Source organism: Dermochelys coriacea, chromosome 18 (genome assembly GCF_009764565.3).
Source record: "Dermochelys coriacea isolate rDerCor1 chromosome 18, rDerCor1.pri.v4, whole genome shotgun sequence".
NCBI classification, from domain to species: domain Eukaryota; kingdom Metazoa; phylum Chordata; order Testudines; family Dermochelyidae; genus Dermochelys; species Dermochelys coriacea.
This window is the reverse complement of record NC_050085.1, coordinates 8,995,220-9,019,024: the sequence shown is the minus strand read 5'-3', so window position 1 is coordinate 9,019,024 and position 23,805 is coordinate 8,995,220. Positions and strand designations below refer to the sequence as shown.

The 23,805-nt window shown below is 49.2% G+C and overlaps 2 protein-coding genes across 6 annotated transcripts; both read left to right on the top strand.

The window, feature by feature from the left end:
* Positions 1-2,921: 2,921 nt before the first annotated feature.
* On the top strand, positions 2,922-6,824 carry FAM43B (family with sequence similarity 43 member B). Its single transcript, XM_038376842.2, has 2 exons — positions 2,922-3,071; positions 4,358-6,824. The coding sequence occupies exon 2, from the start codon at positions 4,365-4,367 to the stop codon at positions 5,334-5,336; it is 972 nt and encodes a 323-aa protein (XP_038232770.1). The 5' UTR covers positions 2,922-3,071; positions 4,358-4,364; the 3' UTR covers positions 5,337-6,824.
* A 9,319-nt stretch (positions 6,825-16,143) lies between these two features.
* MUL1 (mitochondrial E3 ubiquitin protein ligase 1) lies at positions 16,144-23,454 on the top strand. 5 transcript variants are annotated; one of them, XM_043499906.1, is made up of 5 exons: positions 16,144-16,191; positions 17,400-17,534; positions 17,700-17,787; positions 18,390-18,510; positions 21,212-23,454. In XM_043499906.1, exons 2-5 carry the CDS (start codon positions 17,412-17,414, stop codon positions 21,939-21,941), a joined length of 1,062 nt encoding a protein of 353 aa, XP_043355841.1. In that variant the 5' UTR covers positions 16,144-16,191; positions 17,400-17,411; the 3' UTR covers positions 21,942-23,454. The 5 variants fall into 5 exon arrangements, with proteins under 5 accessions (XP_043355841.1, XP_038232827.1, XP_038232829.1 ...); XM_038376899.2 differs by lacking the exon at positions 16,144-16,191 and adding an exon at positions 16,347-16,493; XM_038376901.1 differs by lacking the exon at positions 16,144-16,191 and adding an exon at positions 16,486-16,598.
* The last annotated feature ends 351 nt before the right edge of the window (positions 23,455-23,805 follow it).

Sequence of the window (23,805 nt, the reverse complement as noted above, 5' to 3'; positions counted from 1 at the left end):
CGTCACAGTTCTCAGGAACGCTGAGGGCCTGATTCTCATTTACACTAAGGTCCCTTTCAGTGCAAAAGGGCCTTAATGTAAATGAGAATTAGGCCTCACTTATTCTCCTTGCAAGTTCTGATGAAACCTGAATTATTTCTGGAGTGAACGACGTCTGCAATATTTACAAGATGTGCTGGTGTCAAACAATATACTATATGTACATACAGCCTCCAGCATGTACAGACACAATTCACGTTCTCTCTTTCATGTACACTTGACACATACACACATGACATACAGAAGGTGTGTGCGTGCTTGTACGGCTATGTACGTTAGCCAACTTTCTAATGGCAGAAAACCAAACACCCTTGCCCTGCCCCTTCCCTGAGACCTCGACCCTTCTCTGAGGCCCTGCCCCTTCACCGAGACCCCACCCCCCAGTTACCCCATCCTCCCTCCCTCCATCACTCACTCTCCCCCACCCTCACTCACTCACTTATTTTCACCGGGCTGGGGCAGGAGGTTGGGGTATGAGATGGGGTGAAGGCTCCAGCTGGGGGTGCAGGCTCTGGGGTGGGGCCAAGGATGGGGGGTTTGGGATGCAGGAGAGGGCTCTGGGCTGGAGGGGTGGGGCTGAGGGTTTAGGAGTGTGGGAGGGGGCTCCAGGCTGGGGCAGGGGGTTGGGGTTAGGGTGTAGGAGGGGTCGAGGGCTCTGGCTGGGGGTCCAGGCTCTGGGGTGGGGCCAGGGATGAGGTGTTTTGGGTGCAGGAGTGGGCTCCAGGCTGGGGGCATGGGGCTGAGGGTTTCAGAGTGTGTGGGGGGCTCCAGGATGGGGCAAGGAGTTGAGATGTGAGAGGAGATATGGGCTCTGGGCTGGGGCTGCAGGTTCTGGAGTGGAGCCAGAAATGAGGGTTCAGGGTCTGGGAGGGGGCTCTGGATTGGGGTGTGGGAGGGGTGAGGGCTCCATTTGCATGTGTGGGCTCTGGGGTAGGGCTGGGGATGAGGGGTTTGGGGTGCAGGAGGGGGCTGAGTGCTGGAGCAGAGAGTTGGGGTGTGGGAGGGGGTGCGGGCTTTGGGAGGTCCTTCAGCAGCCTCATTCCCAGAGCCCCTTGCATCACTAGAAGACAAGGGATACCTCGAACTCCTGGTGCCGGCAATGGTGTGACTGAGCACAGGGTAGCCGCAGGGGCACGCACTGCAGCTGGAGCCCAGCCACAGGAGAACGAGAAGTGGGCAGCAGTAGGAGCTTCGCATGCCATGACCCCTCAACAGCCAACTCCAGCTGGAGTGCTCGTGGCCTGACACAGCCAATGGGAGCTGTGCCTGCGGGCGAGGAGCGGGGTCAGCACGCAGAGCCCCCCTGGCTGCCCCTCCACTTAGGAGCCAGACATGCCGGCCGCTTCCCAGGAGCCGCGTGGAGCCAGTCAGGGAGCCTGCCAGCCCTGCTGTGCCACCAATCAGACTTTTAATAGCCCAGTGCGCAATGCTGACTGAGCTGCCAGGGTCCCTTTTCGACCAGGTGTGCTGGTCAAAAACCGGATACCTGGAAACCCTAACTCCATACTCATCAACAGCCATAAATATTTCATTGAAATAATATTCAGAGGCTATTAGAAACTCACAAAAAGAAAATTACAATTGAGCCAAGATTTATGGCATTACGTGAATTGGGCTAAGAGGCATGATCTGAGCACAGATGGGGGTTAGGAACTCGTGAGTTAATCTCTGATTCTTCTGAGGCCTTGGTAAGTCATTTCCACCCGCTCTGCCTTAGTTTCCCCATCTGTAAAACAGGATCCTGAAATTTACTTACCCCCTTGGTTTGTTGCAATGATAAATGTTCGCCAAGTGCTTTGAAGATGGAGAGCACTGTGCAAGCGATGACAATGGCCTTTGTGCTTTGGAGCAGTGCCAAAAAATAATCAAATTTCCAAACGTGGGTGCCTAGATGCACCTTTAGGCCTGGAATAAGTCACCTGATTTTGCGGTTGCTCAGCACCTCTGGAAACGGGGCCACTTATTTACCTGCCTAAATATTGATAAAATTGCCTGTCTTTAAGCATCCATTACATTTTTGCCTCCAGCATCTTTGAAACCAGCACTAGGAAGCGGGTATGAAAGTCCCACAGCACTGACCCTGAGTGTACGTGGCAGGGTAAATATTTGTTTTTTGCACCGTGGGCTAATTCTAGGTTCTTTTGCTTTGAGTGGACCACAGCACTGGTTTCTCCCCCCCTGCCCCCCCCCAGAGGAACCGTGGGCTCTCTAGTACTTAGACACCACAGGCCTGAGCTAAGGTTGCTATGGCAAACGTCCTTGGCATCTCTCTGCTTTTGTGAGTCCTCAGAATTGTGAGTGCAAGGAACACACCTCACCCAGTCACATCCCCATGGCCAAAGCAATGTGTAGCCAAGAGCCGGACTGGCGTCTACTTGGGAGGCAGCCCAGTGGCTTATGGGCATTGCAGGAATGGCCCAGAAGAGGCTGTGGGAAACGTGTGGTCTCCCTGTGGGTGAGCTCTGAGTTGGTGTGTGTGTGTGAGCTCTGGGCTGATCTCTGTGTGTGTATATGTGTGTGTGTGAGTGAGCAAGCTCTGAGCCACTGTGTGTGTGCGCATGCATTTGAGCAAGCTCTGAGCCGCTCTGTGTGTGTGTGTGTGTGTGTCCTCTGGGCTGATCTCTCTGTGTGTATATGTGTGTGTGTGCACGTGTGGTGTGTGAGTGAGCTCTGAGCCGCTGTGTGTGTGAGAGAGACAGCACTCTGGGCTGCTCTGTGTGTGTGTATGTGAGAGACAGAGTGCTGGGGCTGGTGCGTGTGTGTCTATGTGAGAGCTCTGGGCTGGTGTGTGTGTGTGTGTGTGTGTGTCTGTGTGAGAGCTCTGGGCTGCGGGGCGTGTGTGTGGCTGCATGTGTGTGCGCGGCGGGCTGATGGAGCAGCCCGGGAGGGGGAGCAGCACACGCACCAGCAGGGGATGAATCCCCGCATCCTCTCCTCATTGCTGTCAGGGCAGGAGAAGCCGTGGGACCGGGAGCCGGAGCCCGCAGCGGGACGGGATCGGGATCGGCGCATCTCCCTCCAGCAGCAGTGAGGTAAGGACAGCGGGAGAGGGGCACCCGCCCAGATGCAGGAGAGTGGGCGGGCGTGGGGGGGGGGGCTGAGAGAGGGGCAAATCCATCCATTTGCAGTGGGGCAGGGCAGAGGGAGGGAGGGGCACCCCCCAGCAATCTGCAGTGGGGTAGGGACCGGGGCATCTCCAGGAGGTGCCGTGGGGTAGGGACCGGGGCCATTCCAGGCAGTGCAGGTGGGTAGGGATCGGGACTTCTCCGGGCGGCGCAGTGGAGTAGGGACCGGGACATCTCCGGGCGGCGCAGTGGGGTAGGGACCGGGACATCTCCGGGCGGCGCAGTGGGGTAGGGACAGGGACATCTCCAGGCGGCGCAGTGGGGTAGAGACCGGGGCCATTCCAGGCAGGACAGGTGGGTAGGGATCGGGATTTCTCCGGGCGGCGCAGTGGAGTAGGGACCGGGACATCTCCGGGAGGCGCAGTGGGGTAGGGACAGGGACATCTCCAGGCGGCGCAGTGGGGTAGGGACAGGGACATCTCCAGGCGGCGCAGTGGGGTAGGGACAGGGACATCTCCGGGAGGCGCAGTGGGGTAGGGACAGGGACATCTGCAGGCGGCGCAGTGGGGTAGGAACAGGGACATCTCCGGGAGGCGCAGTGGGGTAGGAACAGGGACATCTCCGGGAGGCGCAGTGGGGTAGGGACAGGGACATCTCCAGGCGGCGCAGTGGGGTAGGGACAGGGACATCTCCGGGAGGTGCAGTGGGGTAGGGACAGGGACATCTCCGGGAGGCGCAGTGGGGTAGGGACAGGGACATCTCCAGGCGGCGCAGTGGGGTAGGGACAGGGACATCTCCGGGAGGCGCAGTGGGGTAGGAACAGGGACATCTCCGGGAGGCGCAGTGGGGTAGGGACAGGGACATCTCCAGGCGGCGCAGTGGGGTAGGGACAGGGACATCTCCAGGAGGCGCAGTGGGGTAGGAACAGGGACATCTCCGGGAGGCGCAGTGGGGTAGGGACAGGGACATCTCCAGGCGGCGCAGTGGGGTAGGGACAGGGACATCTCCGGGCGGCGCAGTGGGGTAGGGATCGGGACTCCTCCGGGCGGCGCAGTGGGGTAGGGACCGGGACATCTCCCGGAGCGGGTGGGGTGGAACAATGGCTCGAGGAGGAGCCGCGGGATCGGGGCCCCCCCGGTGGGCTCGAAGGAAAGCCCCTTCCCTGCGCCGGGGGGTGGGAAGGCAGCGATTGCCGGCCAGGACCGGTCCCGCTGCCTCTCCAGCCTCTTACCCTCCCCGCTCCCCCCTTACAGCGCCGCGATGCTGCCCTGGCGCAGGAACAAATTCGTGCTGGTGGAAGCGGAGCGCCAAGGCAAAGCGAAGAGCCTGGGCCCGGGGCTCAGCTACGCCTCCCTGCTCTCCAGCTTCCTGCGCTCCTGCCCGGACCTGCTGCCCGAGGGCCCGCTGGGGCGGCTGGGCAGCGTGTTCCGCAGCCGGCGGCACAAGGTGGAGCTGAACCGGGAGGACCCCACCTACACGGCCTGGTACCTGGGCAACGCGCCCACGCTGCAGGCCAAGGGCGAGGGCTGCACGGACGAGGCGGTGGGCAAGATCTGGGCCAAGAGCGGCGGCGGGGCCGGCGGCACCAAGGTGAAGCTGACGCTGGGGGCGCACGGCATCCGCCTGGCCCCCTGCGAGGCGCGGGCCGGCGCCGGCGGGCGGCGGCCGGGCCAGGCCTACCTGCTGCACCGCATCACCCACTGCGCGGCGGGCGGCCGGCGCCCCGAGCTCCTGGCCTGGGTCTACCGGCACCAGGTGAAGAACAAGGCCGTCGTGCTGCGCTGCCACGCCGCGCTGCTGGCCAAGGCGGAGAAGGCGCGGGCCGTGGCGCGGCTGCTCTACCAGACGGCCAGCGCCGCCTTCGGCGACTTCAAGCGCCGGCAGAGGCTCAACGACTCCCGGCGCCTCCAGCGCCAGCGCCTGGGCGACGCCGCCGTGCCGCCGGTGCCCGTCCGCAAGCTGCTCCACGGGCGGCGCCCCTACCGGCCCCCCGCCGACCGCAGCCGCCGGCTCAGCTCCATCCTGGAGGAGGAGGAGGAGGAGGGGGGGGACCTGGGCAGCTCCCGCAACAAGGCGCCCTCCGGCGGCCTCAGCCCGGCCGCCGGCCGCCGGCCGCCGGCTGCGGGCGCCACCGAGGTGCTGACGTTAGCCCGGGAGATGCGGGGCTGGAGCCTCCGTTCCCCACCGGCCTGGAAGCCCGCTGCGGAGGGACCCCGCTTGTCGGGCTGCTGAGGCCGGGAGGCTGGAGGCCGCCCAGCTGCCCTCTCGGAAGGGCCCGCCGGGCTGGGGTGAGGCTGGGCAGAATGAGGCTGGACGCGCCACCCTGCCCGGTGCCCCTGGCTGCTGCCTTTGCATCCGAGGAGAGGCAGATCTCTGGAGGCGGGCAACCGACATCGGGCCCCGCGGACGGGCGGGGCTCACACTCAGATAGACTGACCTACCCAGCCTGCAGTTAGCACTCCTTCACTCCTGCCATGTGAGTACAGGCACGGCTCTGACCTGGCCCTTTCACCTGATCGTCTTCTGAGCGGACACTGAAATGATCTAGACCGGTTGGTGCATATATCTCCCTGTCTTACACACACACACCCGCTAACCGGCTCAGAGAAAGACAGCACTGACTCTAATGACTGGCATCAAAGCCATGGGCTGGCTCCTGCTAAACTGAGACATACCCGCAAGTTCTGGAAGGGGGAAGAGTTCCCTGAATGGGCAGCTGCCACAGACTGGGCAGGGAGCAACTCTTGTGTGTATTTTGTACTTGCAGTGATTTCAAGGGAAAGAGAGAGAGAGAGAGACACACACACAAAAACTGCGGGTGGGGGATTATATTTCCATTTCAGCGGAGGGAAGGAGAAGCTGGTCCAGCTGAAGTGACTTTTACTACTTGATCTAAACTAAAATTTATATATTTTAAAAAAAAGCCATCTATTTACAGACAGATGCCCTTAGATTTCACTTCTATTACAACATGGAATTTTTCTGTACAGTTTTGTATATGTCACATAGGACAGGTGCCTGTATGCGTCTGACACTGGGGAGGGGATGTGGTTTGGGGACAGCATGTACAGCACTATGGGGCTGAGGGGCTGATTTTCAAAGGTGCTGGGCCCCCACAGCTCTCCGGAAGGGGTTGTGTGGGTTCCCCCCTCCCCAGCTCTGCAAATCAGGTCACAGTTACATGGCTAAAGATAAGTGTCTAAATTCATATTTAGATGCCTAAATAAGCATCCTGATTTTCAGAGGTGCTGAGCACCGGTTGTCTTTGGTGGGATTTGCAGAAGTTCAGCACCTATGAAAATCGGCCCTCTTTGATTTAGGTAGCTAAAGGTGGGTTTAGCTGTCTACAATTTGGCACCCAAGTTTGAAAAATTTGGCCCTGGGTGCCTTGCTGTGTTTTAAGGAGACGGGCTATAGAACACCCAGGAGCCAAATTCTTCATTTTGCTTTGGCTTCAATGGGGTCACACGGCGAACAGATTTGGCCCACATGTGTGTGACTCTGGGGATGAGATGCAGAGCATCACACAGAGAGAAAAAGAAGCTTTGTTCTGACACAGAACACGGGGTGTTTTAACCCCAGGAGAAGACGGTCAGTTGCACGTCTCCTTTGTAAGTTCACAGTGCAAAGCCCAATGGCGTGTGTGTGCGTGTGCGCACACACACACGCGCGTGCATATAACGTGGTAATTGTAATAAAGTTTCTCTGCGTGTTCTGCAATATAATTACTGTGCTTTATCTTTTGTAAACGTTTAGCTGCCATTGTATCTCCAGAGCAGTAATGGCTGGAACACAAACTAGCTCAGCGCTGGGTGAGGGATCGGGCTTCTATCTATCGATCTATCTCAGAGTTTTATACTGCTGCCCTTCACAGTAGTATCTGAGTGTCTTCCTGTAAAATTAATAGTAGTATCAATATTCCTAGTGGTCTTCATGGAGACTCTGGCATCTCTCCCTTTATGGGGTCCAGTCTAGGTTCTGGACCAGGCGGGTCATTTGGCTAGATTGCGTACCAAGCACTGATTATAAATGAGGGATTTTATTGCTCTGTTGGGATGGTGATGACGATGTTTGCGTGGGTGTGTATGTGGGCGAAGATTTGTTTGCTAAAAGGGGGTTGTGTGTGATTATTTGGGGAGGGTGCACGTGCATATGAATCAGTGTGATTGTGTCTCTCGGTGTGTGCTTATGCATGTATCTTTTCCAAATGTGTGCTCACACTTTTGTGCGCACACTTGTGTGCATGTGCATTTCATGTGTCTGCCATGTGCACATGTAGGAATATAGCTATACATTTGGCTTCAAACTGGGGAGCTGTAGCAGGATGCCCAAAGCCCACATGCTTACGTTCAAATTAGCGTGTACCGCCAATAAATTACCTGCAAATGCATAAATACCTCCTCTAAGTGCCAATTTCAATGACCAAATGTGAGATGTAGCTGTCCCATTCAGGCACTTGTTTGACAACACAGCCCTATATTTCTTTGTGTGCTGTATGCAGGGTAGATTGTAGACATGAAAGCATCTCACCCTTTTTGTGTGGTGCTCTCTGGAGATCAGTCCCTAGCAACCAATTTTCAGAAAAGAGAGAAACTCAGGAATGATTCTGTGCCCTAACATGGAGGACCATCCCGGAGTGTATTGCAGGAGGAGAAAGGGGGCAGGGGTAAGCAGTTTTGCAAGCCGACAGCTGCATTATGCCTTTTCATCTTCCCCAGGGCTGCCACTCCCACGCTTCCGTGGCATTTATCTCTGCAGCTCCTGAAAAAACAAAACCAAAGAAAAGTCGCGACATGCTTTTAAAAATCCACATTCCCTCCCGATGGCAATGGAAGTTCTAGAAATGATGTCAAATAAGCAGCCGTTTCCAGTGGCCAGGGCAACTGGCATGTTTAAAATCATGAGGCCAAATGCCTCTGTGGCATAATTCCACCCCGTGCGAGGAACTTCCACCAGGGAGGGACTGGTCCCATTTAAGCTAAGAAGATTGTTTTCCTTTTTCCCTTTATTCATCTGCCTTTGAGGCATGTGGGTTTTATTAAAAGCTTATTTGCTTTGTGCTGAGTGAGGGGGCTGAGAATTGGATGTTAGCCTTTCACTGGGATTCAGGCTTACATCCCCAAAGCAGGGGCAAGGCCTGAGGGACATTATTATTCCTCTGGTGACATGCCCTCCGCTGTTGTTGAATACACAGACAAAGACATATGGCTGCCCCGAGGAGCTTACAAGGTGGATGTGTGGCCAAAGTCCAGCCTGAGGTGTATTGGTACCCTAAGAACTTGGGGAGAGGGGCTAACCCACCAGTTAACAAAGCAGCCCCATGTCCCATTTTTGTCCTGACCCAGTGGTATTGGGAACTGGGTTGTTGGCCAGCTGGTCTCTCCATGGAATGGTCAGGGCTGTATTCTTGGGGAGCTGGATGCAGGGGGCGAGGGAGGGGGGAAATCTGGCTGCATCGCTCCACGGGGGCCCACTCCAAGTAGCAGCCAAGAGGCCTGTCTGCTGTTGCCAGACAGCTCCCCTGCATTCTCAGCATTGGTTCCAGGCTGAGGCAGAGAAGGAGAGGATGGAAAGTAACTGAAGGCAGAATCCATGCAAAATCCCCAGCTCTGTGTGGCTGGTACCTGGAGCCTGGAACTCAGTATGAAAGTAGCATAGTTCCCATCCCCACCTAATTCAAGACTTACAGACCCTTTCTCTGTTGTAGGCAGTGTTGCTGCAGTCATGTGGGGGTCCCAGAATATTAGACAAGGTGGGGGAGGTCATATCTTTTATTGGCCCAACTTCTGTTGGTGTCAGAGACAAGCTTTCGAGCTACACAGAGCCCTTCCTCAGGTCTGGGAAAGGTGCTCCGAGCATCCCTTAGAATATGTGCTAACTCCTTAGGTTAAACAATCTGTTCCACCTTGATGAGCTGTGACACTCGGCATACCTCCCTGGACCTGAAGAAGAGCTCTGCGTGGCTCAAAAGCTGGTCTCTCTCACCAACAGAAGTTGGGCCAATCAAAGATACGACCTCCCCCACCTTGTCTCTCTAGTATCCTGAGACCCACACACGATAAATCGACCTCTGAGCGCTCTCCCTTCGACTCCTGTACTCCAGCACCACGAAAGGTGCAGGCGGAGTTGACGGGGGAGCGGCAGCAGTCGACTCACCGTGGTGGAGACATCAAGTACGTTGACTTCAGCTATGTTATTCACATAGCTGACGTTGCATAACTTAGATCGATCCCCCACAAGTGTAGACCAGGCCTAAGACCCCCTCCTCTCACAGAGAGAAGAAGCATTCTCAGCTGGCTGACTATCCTATCTGTGCCTAGCCTAGCCCCATGTGTGGTCCTGGCCTGACCAGAAGTGGAAGATATTTAGCTCCCAACTAGACACAATAGGAACATGGAAGGTACATATTTAACTTTTAACCCTTTCCTTGGTGCAGACACCTAAGGCCATTAACTCATCACATGCTTGTGTCTTACAAAAGGAATCTTAACCCCTTAGAATGCTTCCTGATTTCCAGGTGGGTGACACCTGGCCAGGGGGTGCATATCTTGGGAGCAGGTAGAAGAAGGATTCTGGTGGCTAGAAAGTGGGTCAGGCTGCACAATAGGGGGCTAGGAGGATCTGGATTTGGAAGTGAAATGTGGTCTTGCCTTGAGGAGGGGCATTTGGTGGCAGGTTAGACAGCTAATGCAGAGTTAGGGTACCTCTCTGGATAAGTCAGGCCTGCACACATAAATGATCATTCTGGCAGCTGGGAGGAGGGAACTTGGGTGGATGTCCAGGATTTTAGAAAGAGGGTTAAGGCAGCTGGTTAGAAGATCAAGGATCTCATTACAGGAAGGATTTGGCAGTTTGTTGCAGGGAGGTGTGGGTGGGGGATCATAGTGGGATCCAGCAGCTGCATGAACTTACAGATGAATTTGCAGACTCATCCCCAGCATCCTAAGGTTAAGATTCCTTTAAAAGTAGAAACTTTGCTAGGGCTAAAGCAGCCCTGATTGCTGCACGTGGCTTAGAAATCACACTCCAGCTCTCACCTCCTAGAGATTTAATCAGCTAGAGGCAAGTCAGTGCAGCAGCCATGGCAAGCGTCAGACAGACAGGAACACATCTGTGAAAGATGAGAAGCAATCAGAGGCAAAGGAGAACTCCAGGATACGTTGCTTGAGAACATTCTTCTTCCATTAATAGATTGCTGCTTATCCCTGGAGAGCTTAGAAGAATCTCATGAGCCATAGAACTTCAGCTGCTTTGACTTGTCAGAGATGTGACCCTAACACATCTGAAAGCTGAACATGGTTAGGTTAGACCAGAACTAGGACAGGAGACCTACAAGGGCCACCTCGCTGTTTTAAGGTGGGGCTGGTGACTAATGAAATGCTACTTTTCCATCTGGGCTGATATTGCACTGACATCCCACTGTGGTGTTAGGGGATGCTGTCTGCTGGAGGTATCTATCAGTTTCAGACCAAATGAATACTGCAGGTGGAGAACAGCTGTATGGCCCAGGTGCAGCTGGGCAGAATGCACCTACCTGCTGAGTGCTCTTGGCGTTCCATTCATTACTGATTTATTGGCATTTCTGTTAGCACGCTGTTAGCACAAATGTGATCTTCATAGATAATGACCAGTGAGATGAAGGATGAGCAGTGAAAGGGTTAAAGGTGCGCTTGGGGGATCCCACTCTAGAAAGTGTTGACCCCCAGTGGTTTCTGAAGTGGGACAGTCCAGAGGGAGCACAAGTGGATGGAATACAGCAACTCTCACGCTGGCTGCTCCTCACGGTTTAGCACAGTGGAAGGACGTGCTTGTGTTGTCACAACAAGAATATACTTGATATGAGTGAAAATCCAAGTGTGACTTGTTCTGTGGCAGCGCTTGGGCCAAGCCCTTGTCTCAGTTGCTGGCATGAGCCACGGGTCCTGGATGAGAGAGTTACTCTGTTCATGCTGATCTCTCTCCAGCTGGCAGGGATATGTGCAGCTGGTGTCAGCTCAAGCCCTTTCTGCCTTTTGGCTATAGAATGAGTTCACCCGGGGACACTGGCGCCTGTCTCCAGGGGGATCGGAAAGAAAAGGGGTTCATGAGTGGCCATTCTCAGCTCTCTGTAAGCTGTGCTGCTGATTCTACTGGCCAAGCAAAGTGAGGTCTCACACACAACTCAGTGGCATTTCTGTCTGTCAACACCATATCTGATTCATTTCACCATTTCAGTGAATGTTCTAGGTATCATTGGCCACGGAAGGACACACAGGGCCCCTTATATCTGGTTAGCAGACCCAGGTGCTTTAACCAGGTCTGTAATTGCCTACATATCAAAGAACTGGATGAGGGCAGCGAGGAACACTTTTCAGCACAACACCCCCCATTGTCTCAATACAGTTTAAATATGTTGGTGCCCGAAATGACTTCTCTCCCAGACAGAAAGAAATGAGTGGTGGGAGGGAAGGAGGCAATGGAGAGGTGATGGCCAGAAAAGGGGTGCACACAGAGCCTCAGGCATGGGGGAGAATGGAGGATCCTGGCATGTGGGGGAGAAAGGACAAATGGGGTCACACAGAACCCCTGACATGGAGGGAGTGAGAGGTGGGGTTGCAGGGAATCTGTGAACTAGGAAGGGTAGCATATAGAGAGCTCGTGCAGTGTATCAGAGTGATGCCAGGAGCCGGGGTGAGTAGGGTGACCAGATGTCCCGATTTTATAGGGACAGTCCAGACATTTGGGGCTTTTTCTCACATGGGTGCCTATTACCCCCCAGCCTTTGTCCCGATTTTTCACACTTGCTATCCGGTCACCCTAATGATGAGTGCAATGAACTCAGCCTACAGAAGACACAAAGTGTGTGTCCCCAGTTTTTATAGCCACTGGGGACAGCTGACAGCACAGGGCTTCATGCACAGAGACATCCTTTCCTGAGCTCAGAAGGGCATTTAGACCAATGGCCTCAGTACGGTTTAGGCTCCTATAAACCTTCTCTTCTCTTCTGCCTTTCTCCTCCATCTTTCCTTTCTTTCTCTTCCCTACTCCTCCTGCTTCCCCTTGCTTTTCCTATCCCCCCACTATGCCATTGTGAAACTTTCTTTAAAGTGCAACGCTCATCTCTCATTAAAGCTGCAGCTCCCGGATGGAAGGAGATAGATGGCTTTATACCTGAGCTCCTGCCTCCTCCTGCCACAGGAATCCAGATGCTTCTGGACTGTGCCCCGGATGTCTGTCGGCCATAACCAAAGGGGGAATTGAAATGATTAGCTCCCTGAAGCACAGTACAGTTACCAAACTGTCATGGGAAGTAAAGGGAAGAATCTCTACCATGCCTTGTATCACAGCATTGCTCAAGGATTTGCAGACGTGCTCCCTACAGGAGGTGTGTAAATGATGCAGTCACTGGGTGGATGCTGCAGCACTATTGGTAAATTAAAGTTAACTGGGTACTTGTTAGCATAGGGCAGGGACTGTGGTATTCTTTCCTTTTCCATTCTCAGTAAGCTTCCTCTTTCTCCTCCTCCAGCTGTGCCAGTCCAACCAGGGTGAGGTGGAGAACAGATGTTGCATTGGTAGCAGTACCAGGCACCCACAAATCAGATTAGAGCCTGGTCAGTGGCACCACACAGTTTCCTACGCTGCTCCAATCCTGATCTGGAGGGACTACCGCTAGGGAGAAAGGTAGCTCAGCCCAAGTCTACATTATGGGTGCTACAGTGGCACACCACTATGCTGCGGTCCTGCCACAGTGTAAATGCCTTCTACAGTGATGGAAGGGGTTTTTCCAAGGATGTTCGTAAACCATCTCCCTGAGCAGTGGCAGGTATGTCGACAAAAGCATTGATTCTTCCATATACCTAGCCTCTTCTACATTGGGGGCTAGGTCAGCTTAACTGCACCTCTCTGGGGTATACATTTTTCAGATCCTGAAGTGCCATAGCTGTGTCAACCTAACGTTTAAGTGCAGATCAGGCCTAAGTGTCTAAGACCCATTCAGTTCTTGACTTCTCCAATGAATTAGTGCTCTTTGTTTTGGGTGTTATTGTGTGGACATCTGTTCACCTGGAAGCTGGCTGAGCACTGACAAACACGTCTAGATGTATAGAGTTTAAGGCCAGAAGGGACCGTTATGGTCATCTAGTCGGACCTCCTGCCTAACACAGGCCATAGTTGTCAGCTAGTAATTCAGCCGCAGTGAGCCCAGTAACTTGTGGTTGAACTAGAGCCTCTCTCTTTTAAAAGATGTCCACTCTAGATGTAAAGACTCCAAGTGACGTAAAAGCTCTTGTTAAAGTATTCCAATGGTTAATTAACCCTACTGTTAACAATGTGTGCCCTCTTTCCACTTCATTCACGTCACTTTCTTCTGTGTTTCATATCTTGTCTGGGAGCTGGACGTGGGGTGTGTAATTCTCGGAGAAACCTTTCAAACCCAATTGCAACCTTCAGTCCAAACAGCCCAGTTGAAGATGATGGGAGAGGAGAATGAAGGTGTGGGAGGGAGGTAGGGGGGTCAGTATTCCATACAAATTGGTGCATGGTAGTGGACAGTGCATGGGATGGGAATTTAGGATTTTTGGCCAGCTTTTTGACTCATTTGCTATGAGACCCTGAATGAGTCACTAAGGGACAGATTTGTAAAGGTATTTAAGCATGTAAAGGTGCAGATAGGTGCCTATGGGATTTAGGCACCTAATCTGCTTAAGGGGCTTTTGAAAATCCACGAGGGATCTCTCTGCATCTTTAGGTACCCAAATACCTTTAAAAATCTGGCCCTTAGTCTCTCCATACCTCATATCCCCTCTCTTAATTAAAAGGGCTAACTGTGGCTTCCCCTTCTTTGATATCAACTCATAAAAAGTGCTCCATAGGCAGTTTGTATTATCAGCAGTGGAAACATCTCGGGGCAGTCCTCCTACAGTAACAGGCTGAGACAACAGGAATCTTAGCACTGGGACTGGCTCTCTCTGAGAATGCAAGTGAAGTACTTGATGACATCTAGCGGCCAGTTACATTACATGGATATTCCCTTTGGAGAGCCAAGCAGCTCAGCGGTACCATAGCTGATTATATTCATCCTAGAAGTATCTCAGTAGCTCAGATACTACAGTGATGGGTGTGCTATAAGAAGCTCATTAGCAGAGAACTGAATATTATCTATATGCATATCCCAAGGAATCTATCCCAGGTCTCATTTCCTACTTGAAGGAATTAGAGAAACTGGCTAGGTTCATTGCTACTAACATTACTTTAGACATGATCTACACTTAAAACTTATACCGGTATAGCTAAGTCCATCAGGAGCATGAAGAAGCCTCACTCTTGACTATGCCAACAAAACAGCCAGTGTGCATGCAGCTGTGCCAACAGAAGAGGGCTTTTATTGGCATAGCTAAGGTTGTTGAGGAAGATGGTATTCCTTCAGTAGCAGAAAAACTCCTTCTGTTGGCATATGCTGTGTCTACAGTAGGGGGCTATGCTGGCATAGGGTCTGTATCCTAGACATAGTTTTTGCTCCTATACGGTCCTTTTTAGCTTCAGAGCACTGAATAAAATATTAATTAGCACCATCATTCTCTGCGGGTGCTCAGCAAAAGAACTTTTCAGAATAGGTTTCTATTTTGTAATTAATTTGTTTGGTAAAATCATCTGAAGAAAAACTGAAAACAACACCCATGGCCTGGTCCCTTTTGATATAATAGCGACTGGTGCAAGTGTGCAAGTTCCTTCTAGTGGAAAGCAATGGCCACGAGCCTTTTGGAAGTACCCCCGACTTCCCTCCTAGGATTGGCCATTCCCCTAAACATTAAATACTGAATGCAGTAGAGCCATCCCGTCTTAGAAAACACATCCCATCCTTTCCACCACTAGCTCTTTTAAAGTTAAAGCCAGATCCTGCTTTCGCTATCAATGTGAGTATCTCACCATCTAGTGGACAGAAAGAAAGCAACACGGAAAAGAACTGAATCCAGCCTTGGCAATATTACATTTAATGGGACAAATTTTCTTCTTGATGAGCCCCTGAAACTTCTCCTATCAACCATACCTATGGCACTGATGGGAACAAGGAAGAGATACCAGTGTGATGAATGTGGTATAATTACATAGATAAGGTAGGTGAGGTTATATCTTTTATTGGACCAACTTCTCTCGGTGAAAGAGACAAGCTCTCAAGCTTACACAGAACTCTTCTTAAAGTATAATTACATATATAGTTATAGATAAATAGATCTCCAAAGTGAAATCTCTCTGTCTTAAGTGAGGGTGACCTCCTCCCCAATAATGCATTCAGGCCAAGCGGTTCAAACTTGTGTGCCTAAATCCACATATGGACCTCTGAGTAAGTGGCTGGATTTTCAAAGTTGTTGAGCACCCACAAATCCTATAGACTTCAGACTCCTTCCACAGGAGTTGTGCCTAGTGTTTCAGAAAATTAAGCCACATATTTAAGTGCTTAAATATGGATTACTTAGGTGTCTAGCTGTTACCCCCCCACACATCTGAACATTTGGCCCCAGTCAATTGTGCAGTGCTGTGCTGAATTCCACTCCAAAGGCCTCTGCTCTGCAACAGTGGGTGAAGACTGCGCTAGGCATAAGTAGAATAAGCAATTGTTTAAGGTCCCAAGCAGCTCAAGGGTCCCCCAGTTTAGTATTACCCCCCAAAATACCATTCATCTTATTTAACACGGACTTTTTAACAAGTGTATTTGTATGTGTTGTGTTGGCATATTTTTTGGTTTGTGGAAATAATGCAATTTGTATATTTAGGGGAGTGGATGTGTGGTAAGTGGGGCTCAGGATATTCCTGCTTAAGGCCCCCACAGGGCTAGTACCGCCTCTCGGTGAAATGATTCCTGGTTGCCAAATTTTGGGATTAGAGTACGTAAATGTAAAAAGCAGTGTGGCCTAGCAGAGAGAGCACCTGGGCTGAAGAGACCTGGGTTTTATTCCCAGCTCTGCCACCAGCCTGCTGGGTGACCTTAGGCAAGTCGCTTCCCCCCTGCATGCCTCAGTTTCCCCAGCTGTAAAGTGCTGTGAGAGCTACCCATGGGAAGGGCTAGCTAAGAGGCAGGGATCATGGTGGTGCCAGGTCACGTGCACAGGTGAGGGGCAGAACTGGGAAGAGAAGCCCTGACCCTGTCTCCCATCCCCAGAGGCAGGCACTAGGCCATGCAGAAGATGGGGCGAGCTAGGGCCATGCAGAAGATGGGGAGGCTCTAGCCCTAGAGGAAAGCAGGGAGGACTCTGTCTCAGAGGGGCGGGGGAGTGGAGGACCCCGCGTGTCTCCTCTAGCCCTACTCTCTATGGTCCCGCTTCATCTCTCTGCTGCTTGCGGATAGAGTGTAGGCGGAGACGTCATCAGGCCGCGCCGGAAGGGACAGGGACAAGGACAGGGCGGGGTGGGGTGAGTGTCCTTCCCTGGCACACAGCGGGAGGAGGCAGCGGCCGGGGGCGTCCTGGGGGGGGGCAGGCCCTGGAAGGGGTTCGCCCCCTTCCCCCCACGGGAGCTGTGTGTGCTGGGGGCGTTAGGAGACGACGCTGGAGGCGGGGGGAAGGATGGGGAAGGGAAAGTAAGGGGGGGGGAGCGTGGATCCAGGGGAGCGTAGGGGCAAGTAGGGCTACCGGGGGAAGGGGTGTCGGGGAGAGTAGGGCTACCAGGGGTGTGTTTGGGGCTAGGAGGGGAGTTCTTGGGGGTGGGACAGGTAGGATGGGGGTGGGGACCTGCCCGCCCGCCCTCCCCATTGGTCACATTTGGGTTTCCCAGCGGCTAGTGCTCAGCACTGACTACTCTCCTCACCTCGCCCTCCTGCCACTATCCCTATAAAGTAAATAGCTGACATCAGCCCTGCTTTTGCTTATGCTTATACAGTGCACACCAGTTGACTCTCCCTTGCTGCCACGAGCTATCAGCGTCTAAATTATCCTTGTTGCTTCCTGGTACCTTTCTTGCTTCCCCCCGCCCCTCCCAGATGGCTCAGTGCTTCTGGCTCAGATTGAGACCACTGTAAATCCTTTTTATTAATGAGGTCTGTTTCTCCTCTCAAAAGCATGGTCACAGGAAAGTCTCTTAATAACTTGATCATTATTGAAAAGGAGTACTCGTGGCACCTTAGAGACTAACAGATTTATTTGAGCATAAGCTTTCATGAGCTACAGCTCACTTCACGAAAGTTTATGCTCAAATAAATTTGTTAATCTCTAAGTTGCCACAGGTCCTCCTTTTCTTTTTGCGGATACAGACTAACATGGCTGCTACTCTGAAACTTGATCATTATTGTAACTTTTTTTTTTTAATATATGTTTGAACTAGATCTAAATTGCAATGATGGAAAGTGGGGGGCGGCCTTCAACTGGCCAACTTATACTGCTGGCCACCAGTTCGGCTGTCACCGCAATTCTGTACTCCATTTACAGGCAGAAATCTAAAGTTGCTCACAGCCTCAAGGTCAGTTGTGTGATATATTTATTTTATTATTGAAAAGTACTAACTTTATATGCACAACACAGTCTTTAGAAATTAGTCATAAGTGAGAAGTCTCTTTTACATCTATTTCATAACACACATTTAGTCTATAACTACTGATGCATATGACTCTCTTTTTTTATATAGGGAGCAAAAAAAGTGAATCTAGATCAAGACTTGAAGAACATTCTTATGGAAGCACCTGGAAAATGTGTCCCGTATGCAGTTATTGAAGGTATTGTGCATAAGTGCCTGGGTCACTAAAGGCTTATAAATAAAACTTCCAAACTTTTCCATTTCACCTTCCCTTTTTCTAAGAAAATAACTTCTCCAGCATCTCTGATACTGGTCCAGGTAGCTAAAGCAGAGGTTGGTCGAGAAAACATTGAACCATCCAGCAAAACTCACAAGGATAATGAAGTTCCATTTCAAGCAGTAGGCTCAGCACATACATGTATAAAATAGTTCCTAATGTTTCCAGTGGATCCTGTCTAATCCCAAACAAGTCCTTACATTAAATGACCTCCATTAGAATAGAAAGTCAGGCAGTCTCCCTAGAATAGTGTGTCTGTTTCCTTGCCTAGCCTATATCCACCTCCTGACCCTCTAGACCTTATTCTAGTTCTTCATCTGGGACAGTTGCAGACAATTTAAAGCACTAATTCTCTTCTTATTATATTTTTAGCCTGTCTGTACCATAGTCTTGTGTTGTTGCATAACAGGGTTAATTCTGGCATTACTAATTTTATATGTAATAAAAATGATATGTATAATAAATAATGGTTAACGAATATATAGTCTTTACAATTCTTGGTAAAATGGTTCTGTATCTTTCAGGTGTTGTGCGGTCTGTTAAGGAAACTCTCAACAGCCAATTTGTGGACAGTTGCAAGGGGGTAGTTCAGAGGCTGACACTACAGGAACATAAAATGGTGTGGAATCGAACAACCCATATCTGGTATGTCTGCTTCTCTTCTTGGAAAGTTCCAGACATATATGTTCCCCCTGTTGGCTTTATGATGAAGACAGCTGCTAAAGAAAGCAATTGGGTATTGAATTTGGTGAGGTAATTTAGTGGTGTGATTTCATTTGGTCATGAAGTCTACTGAATAATGCAGGAGTTTGGCAGTGAACTAGATTTTATAGCTCAGTTTACTTGTTAGGAGAGGCAACTATAGGGCAATTCCTTCTGTATAAAATAGCCTGTAAACCAAGGTTACTTAGTAACTAGCTGGCTGGGTATTTTGTTTTCCATGAATTATGGATGCTGTTTCAAAACCAGACAAATATTGTGTTGGATTTGAATGGACATGTGAGTCATTCAACAATTAAAATGGTCTAGTCGGTATTTGGATGGGTTACTGATCAGTTTTGGACCAAGGCTCCAGGGTGGATTGTCAGGCTATTTTTTGCTGCTGGTAATGCTGTCATTCGGATCAAACCTTAACCACTTGGTTACTGGAGGTCAAATGACACTTTTCATGAGAAGTAATATTGCTAACCTTGGGGTCCTAGCCAAATGCCATTTATTTTGGCTCCTTAAATTCTTTCTGCTGTGAAAAGTGGGTGTGATGGTAAGTGAAACTGGTGCATATTGTTGCTGTGCAGTGTTAAGCAGCTGCTGTGATCGACCTCGGAGGTGAATGCGTTTCAGTGTGGGGCGAAGTCATTCCTATATATAAAGTTTGTAAATCCCTTAAAGTGTGTATGTATTGAAAGTGCATGTACATGTCATGGATACTTTTTAATAAGATTTAACATCTTCCTTCCCATTCCCCATATTAGGTCCTTCTTTAGGAGCTGAAAACTTTTCTCTCTCAAACCCATTTTCTATTTCTTTTTTTCCCTTGAGGTGAGCAGGGTAATTGATGGTGGTAATTGGGAAGGAAGACACCTGTAGACACTCATTTTCTTTACAAATTGATGTACGTAGGTCAGATTTTTGGCCTTACCAGCTTTATTCATTCCCTTTAACGGCTACTGCAGTGGCAATTTACACTGTTTTGTGAGGTTTTTCAAGATAATCTATGATGCATTTGTTCTAAATTCCTTGGCAATCGAGTGGTGGGAATGGCAAAGCTTTAAAGTAGCGTGGATTATTATTAGCAGTGGCAACAACAACAATCTGAGCCTCATTGCGCATTCCTCACCAACTCTGAAAGCTGTTCAATAAAATCATAAAAAAATCAGTGATGGTGAACTGAAGTGTGCAGCAAACAGTCACTTCCTTAACCTACTTTTGAACTCTATTGCCGTTGTTTACATCGGGGAGGGTATTTCACTCTGTAAGCATGAGGAGAGTCGTCATTACAAGCCCTTAGTCCCCACCCCAAAGTTTCAAGATTGGGTGATTTCACATAACTAGCCTACTCAGAGAATGCATGAAACTATTGGGTGTAGGAAGTAGAAGTGTCATTTGGGGTGGGAGGTGTTCTCCCAAAAGCCTTATCAACGAAAATTACTACAGAATTTATGGAGCAGCCTGCATAAAGATTTCAAGACCAGGATGTGTTGTGACCCTCACGTACCTGGACAATAGGGAATTACACTAATCCAACCTAGCTAGTTTAAGAGCATTTGTCAACAGCTGTAAATTCTTCATATTGAACAATGGTCACAACCTGGCAATATTCCCCAGATGTTAAAATGAGTTCTTAATAATAGACTTGCAGCAAAATTCAAATGATAAATCTGGTGAGAACATGATTCCCTGATGCAGTACCTGGAGAAGGAATCGGAAGTCACATTGCCAAATGAACCTGCTGAAACCGGATCATTGCTTCACTCTCTGAGCCTAAACAAAGCCTCAGTTAATCGAGTTACACTTATTAAAATTGCTTATGTGCCATGCAGTGCTTCTTGCCACACAACAATTTGTCAAAGTTGGAAACCCATTTGGAAGATTAGATGGAATTAGATATGTCTGAGTGTCATCTTCTTGCCAGGGGAAGTGCAGTGTCTGCTTCCGTATAAGGAGCTAAGCAGAAGTGTGAGAATACAAAAGCGGGTCCTAATACAGACCCCCAGGCTGCACTGCTACAGAAAGAAACAGCTTTACAGTTATTTTGACCTAGAGAAACTTTTGCTAGACATGTAAAAATAGGATTCAAATAGAACCAGTGCTTTTCCCAAAAGCCAAGTTATGGCACATGAATATAAAGGAGGGCATTTTCAAGAGGATCAAATGCTGCAGAAAGTTTCAGTGGCTCCAGCAGTGTGAAAGTACTTGTTCCAAGGGAATTAATGTAATAATTTGTTCTTTGGCACTTTTTGTCTACTGACCTCAAAGTGCTTTGCAAGCATTAATTAGCTGACCCTTACAACACTGTACTATGCTACTGTCAAGTATGTGAGAGGAAGGATGCATTGTTGATTTAATTTATGTAGGATTAGATGCTGATAAAGATTTTTCTTTCCTGGCTGTGGATACACTGAAAGTTGACTAATTTTATCTTTTGAAGATTTTTTAACCTCATCTTATAGAGACTAGAGGGCTTGAAAATGGTGTGTTTACAACAAAGCAGATTAAACACCTATTTCATGGCTAGTCTTTAATTAGGTGAAAGTGGCTTGTGTTTTTGCTTGTCACATGTTCCAGCTGATGGCAAAACGGTTATCTCTGCATTTGCTTTATTTCTCACTCACTTATCCTCCACCAGGAATGACTGTGAAAAGATCATCCACCAGAGAACCAATGCAACGCCCTTTGACTTGGTGCCGCACGAGGACGGTGCCAACGTCACAGTACGGGTGGTAAAGCCCCTGGATTCTGCAGAACTCAGCTTGGAGACGGTGTACGAAAAGTTCCATCCCTCTATTCAGTCCTTCACGGATGTGATTGGCCATTACATTAGCGGTGAACGTCCCAAAGGCATCCAAGAAACTGAAGAGATGCTGAAGGTTGGCGCAATGTTAACGGGAGTGGGAGAGTTGGTCCTAGACAACAACACTATCAAGCTGCAGCCCCCCAAGCAAGGGTTGCAATATTATCTGAGCAGCCTGGATTTTGACTCCTTGCTGAAGAAGCAAGAATCAAATGTCAAACTCTGGAAAATCCTGACTGTCATTTTCGGCTTTGCAACCTGCGCCACACTCTTCTTCATTCTGAGGAAGCAGTACCGGGAGTTTCGGGAAAAGCAGCGCCTGAAACAAATGCAAGATGAATTCAGGCAGACTCAGGAGCAGCTAAGGCATGACATGAACACTGAGGGTGGGGACACTGTAAAAAATGCCTGTGTTGTCTGTCTGAGTAACATTAAGTCATGTGTCTTTCTGGAGTGTGGACACGTTTGCTCATGTGACGAGTGCTACCAGGCACTTCCAGACCCAAAGAAATGCCCTATTTGTAGGAAGGCGATTGCTAGAGTGGTTCCCTTATACAACAGCTAAACGATTGTGGCTTTGGAGCAATTTGCAAAAACATTTCCCTTTTTAAGGGGTTTTCTCAAGTCCTCCAGCTGGTTGGCCAGTCTGACAACTTGGGCAGGTGCTGTTCCTGGGGGGTGAAATTTGCTGGGAGAAGAGTGAGTGGGTGAGACTGCCTTGTGATCCAAAACGCGAAAGTCGAAATTTTACTGCAGAGGTAGAACTGACGTAAAGGTTATAACTTAATCAAAGAACTAGTCCTAAAGGGAGCAAATCCAGCTAATGAGTGCATTGAGTTTCTTTTAGACTGCCCCCAATAGACTTTGAGGATGGTTTATGCAATCTCCAGAAATGAAGTTTTTATTAGGCTGGTGAGCTAATATGTTTCTCTTTCTGCACTTCCAATCCCTTGTGTTTATTACAGTCAGTATCTACATATCTTTTGATTTTTGTACTTTGTGTTACTGGTTTATTGTAACTGGATCTGCACTCACTGTAGATTTGGTTTGATCCCACTTGATTTCAGTGTCTGAAATATCTGGGCTAGAAAAAGCTTTAGTCTGAGATGGCCTGTAGACTGCAGGTTTAAAGTGATGCTGTCAAGTAGTTCTAGGGAAATATTTTCATGAAAGACTTTATTTAATTAGAGTGAGCAGTTATGTCCACATTGTCCTCTCCTTGTTCTCCTACCACCACCACAAAACATATGGGGTTGGTTGTTAAACCTTTCTCTGCAGCACTGGAAATCCATATACAACTGCATCATGCTAGCACTCAAAAACCAGTCAGTGAAATTCACCTGTCTGGCTTCATTGTCCAAGCTTGAGTTGGATACAAAAAGGAAAGGGCATCAATGGTGAAAAGTAAATTTGACTTAGATTATTAAAACTAAACAAATCTTAAAGTGGGTGGTAGAGCAGGCAAGAAATTTCCTTTCTCATGAGTTTTTATTTTGACAATGTCCCTTATTTTAGTAGGTGAGACTGGTAGTGATGTCAGCTAGGAACTGGAATGGAGATGATGGATGGGATTGTTATTTGGGCTTTTGGAATCTGACTCTAAAAGTTTCTGTCCATGAGTTCAGAATAAATGTTGCTACTTCCCAGCAATAGAGCGGTAAGCGATAAGAGAACAGCACTCCTCTGGAGTCTTGTGTTATGTTGTATGTATTTCTTTTGCTTTCTGTTTGTTCTGACACATACACAAATTGGCCAAGCAGCATCATGACAATAGACAGTGTATGGTTATAAAGTAAAATCTTGAGTGGGATTAGATTTTTATTTTTTTAAATGTACTTTATAATGCACCATTTTGCCTTCTTTCTTTCATTGATTTAACGTTCTGATTTCATGAGTGGTGGTGAACCACAGAGTGCTGGTCACCCTCAGTACTATTTCACAACATTTGTGAAACAAAGGGATGCATTGCATATTTGTGCATTGACCACAACATAAAGCAAAGCTTTGTTGATACTCCGGTACTCCTCTTTATTTCATACCATGTATATAACAAATAAACATTTATCTGCAAAAAGAAAGCACAAATCTCTCTCATTTCCCAAATTTCATATTAAATAATAGATAGATAGAAACTATTCTTGAATGAAATATAAAGACTTCCTGAACAGGGTGACATTAAGGTCAATATTTACGTTGGAGGACATCAAATCTTCTTATTCAGTAAACATGAAGTCAGTGGATGTATTGTGTTTTTGTACATTCAAAATATTTTGAGATATTTCTAGTGTATTCAACTTCTGTTATGGCCATTAATTTTAAAAGGGTAACAGTATTTCCTTTGAAACTCATTCTGAAGAGGGGATTTCACTACATACCTGGAAAATAAACTACTGGCTTGGAGCTCACAACCAATAATGTTGCATTCATTT